The sequence below is a fragment of the Procambarus clarkii genome, chromosome 35 (assembly GCF_040958095.1).
Source record: "Procambarus clarkii isolate CNS0578487 chromosome 35, FALCON_Pclarkii_2.0, whole genome shotgun sequence".
NCBI classification, from domain to species: Eukaryota; Metazoa; Arthropoda; class Malacostraca; order Decapoda; family Cambaridae; genus Procambarus; species Procambarus clarkii.
In genome coordinates this window covers 16,824,382-16,827,157 of record NC_091184.1, presented here as the reverse complement: position 1 = coordinate 16,827,157, position 2,776 = coordinate 16,824,382, and the positions used below count along the sequence as shown (strand labels likewise).

Here is a 2,776-nt window from a genome sequence, read left to right as displayed (position 1 = left end):
TAATCCCCTTGTGCAACGCACACAAGAGGCAACAGCTTCTAGCTCTACAAGCCGCAATATAAAATTGAGAATAGGCGATTGTTTTCACTCACAGTGTAATAAACCCACGGACCCACCCACCCGCTGAAGCCGTAAATGCCAAGACATTACTTCCGTTTAAAATTAAGCCGGAATAATCCTCAGGTATGTGGAGGATGTGGGAGGCCTTTGATCAACCACCGACTTCCTGCCCCGTCGACGGGGCCATCAGCCCTCAGTGTGCCCTCAGCCAAAATAATGTGAAACATGTATGTGGGTGTATTAAATATTTTAATTTATTATTTCCAAGATTTAGCTGTTAGCTCTTGGACCCCGCCTTTCTAAGCGTCGGTTGTCTAATGTACCGACTCTCGGCCTCTTTTCCTCCATCATATCTAAACAACATATATTTTTATCTAACACACTCACACATCCCCAAGATGCAGCCTTTAGCAGCTTCCTGACTTTCAGGTTCCTATTTACTGCAAGGTGAATAGAGGCATTAGTGTGTGTATGTTTGTGTCTGTGTGTGTGTGTGTGTACGTGTGTGTGTTTGTGTGTATACTCACCTAGTTGTGGTTGCGGGGGGTTGAGCTCTGGCTCTTTGGTCCCACCTCTCAACTGGCAATCAACTGATGTACAGATTCCTGAGCCTACTGGGCTCTATCATATCTGCATTTGAAACTGTGTATGGAGTCAGCCTCCACCACATCACTGCCTAATGCATTCCATCTATTAACTACTCTGACACTGAAAAAGTTCTTTCTAACATCCTAGTGGTTCATTTGGGTACTAAGTTTCCACCTGTGTCCCCTTGTTCGCCTACCACCCGTGTTAAACAGTTTATCTTTATGTACCCTATCAATTGCATTTCTCGCAGCCTGTCCTCGTAACTCATGCCTCTTAGTCCTGGGACTAGCCTATTGGCATACCACTAAACTTTTTCAAGCTTCGTCTTGTGCTTTCTTTTTTTTTTTTTTTTGAGATATATACAAGAGTTGTTATATTCTTGTACAGCCTAGTACTAAGTATATGGTGTTTGGCTAGATAAGAGTAAAACTGCTTGTAGATTAGTTTTTCAAAAAATGTTGACAAGTTAGGCAGGATTGATATAGGTCTGTAATTGTTAACATCTGTGAGATCACCACATTTGTGTACAGGGGTAACTCGCTTTTTTTAGGATAACTGGAAAGGTTTGGAGTTCAAGTGACCTGTTGAAGAGCATGAGAATTCTTTGGAGACAATTCCTAACCTATACTTCTTCTCAAGGTCATGTTTTTTATTAATGGGTTTAAGTATTCCCTTTGTAAGCAAGGGATTGTTAAGCCTTTTGGTTATGCTTACAAAAAAGTCACAGGACAGACATTATCAGCAGCAGTTATAAAATTGTCAATAGCAGTTTCATTGTGCAGCCTAAAACTTAACTCCCTTGACTCTAGAGGTATATATATTAGGTTTAGGTTAGGTTTTTTTAATTAAACCAGCCAGGATGAGTGAAGCCATGAAGGGCGTTTTTATTAGTTAAAACACCCAAATGTTGGGTGCTTCAGGTGTTGTTCCTCTTGGATGATCTTGTACCTCTCTGTCTCACACCTGTAAGAATGAGTGATATGGTTAAGGGGGAAACAAAGTGCAGGCAAGGCAATGGAGGCCAGTAGTAATCTTAGGGCTAGGATAATTAGAAATTAGAGAAATTAAGTAAGAGAAATTAGCAAGAGAAATCAGGTAAAATTTATTATACTTAACTTTTGTATCATCAGTTTAGTAGTAAATCTTCATCTTCATCATCATCATCTTCACTGTCACAAAGCTCCAGGTAGGGCTCGGAAACATCAACATCCTCTTCCTGGTATCCAAATAAACGCTTTGCATCACTCAGCTTGTCAGAACACAACTTTTGCCCTTGCTTCAAAAGAGCCAAGATTCCACTCTTATTTTTGGTTGATAGGTGCTTCTCTTCAATAGTGTACTTGTTAGGATCCTGTAATATATAGACTATTTAATGGGGTTTAAGACATTTACAAATTTCCCTGAAAATACTAAAGAAATTAGAATAAATAAATAAAGTTTTCGGTAAAAGTTCAAATATATGTAAAACACACCAGTACAGTATATGAAAACCATGGAATTGTCTACCTGTCAAAGTTGTAAATAGCAAGACTTTACTCAAGTATAAAATTCTGCTGGATAAATGTTTATGAAGAACTGAATTGCAACACACATTTAGGCTGTTAGCTTACCTTGCTTAGATATGAAGGAAAAATTCCACATAACAACTCTTCAGTATGTTCGGTTAAAATCTCTCTCTTATTCTTGTAATATGCGAGATAATGCAGCATTTCTTGAACAGTGTGTTGTTGCTCTTCTCTGGATCTCTTCTGAAGCTCCACATCTTCTACTGCCTTCTTTTTTTGAGCAAGGGACACTAATAAAAGAGGAAAATTATATTTACTGCAAGTAAACTACAACTCAATTTAATGTAATTACAGTTTAGGTACTTGCATTATACATACTATACATAGTTTATTGTGCAGTATCAACCTGATAAAAACCTACGGATTATGATACTGCACCTATTTTACAAACAGTAGTGATGATATTTTACTTCAAAAATAAGTAAAGCTTATCCATTATGCATGCTAAATGTTAGTTATCTTGATAAGGCCGAATTGTAACCCCTGATAAAATGAGATGTAGTTACATACCATTTTGGCTATGATGAGGCAATAAATTGTGCCATGGCAGGATACCTTCTATT

General features: G+C 38.0%; 1 protein-coding gene across 1 annotated transcript; it reads right to left on the bottom strand.

The window, feature by feature from the left end:
* Positions 1-1,561: 1,561 nt before the first annotated feature.
* On the bottom strand, positions 1,562-2,432 carry LOC138371247 (uncharacterized). The gene is made up of 2 exons (XM_069336060.1): positions 2,259-2,432; positions 1,562-1,999 (listed from the first exon to the last, which is right to left on the bottom strand). The coding sequence occupies exons 1-2, from the start codon at positions 2,355-2,357 to the stop codon at positions 1,775-1,777; spliced, it is 324 nt and encodes a 107-aa protein (XP_069192161.1). The 5' UTR covers positions 2,358-2,432; the 3' UTR covers positions 1,562-1,774.
* Positions 2,433-2,776: the final 344 nt, after the last annotated feature.

Coding starts and splice junctions, on each gene's coding strand:
- LOC138371247 (XM_069336060.1), bottom strand. CDS start 2,357: ATGCTGCATTATCTCGCATATTACAAGAATAAGAGAGAGATTTTAACC. Junction 2,000..2,258: donor TTCCTTCATATCTAAGCAAG/GTAAGCTAACAG, acceptor TATATATTACAG/GATCCTAACAAGTACACTAT.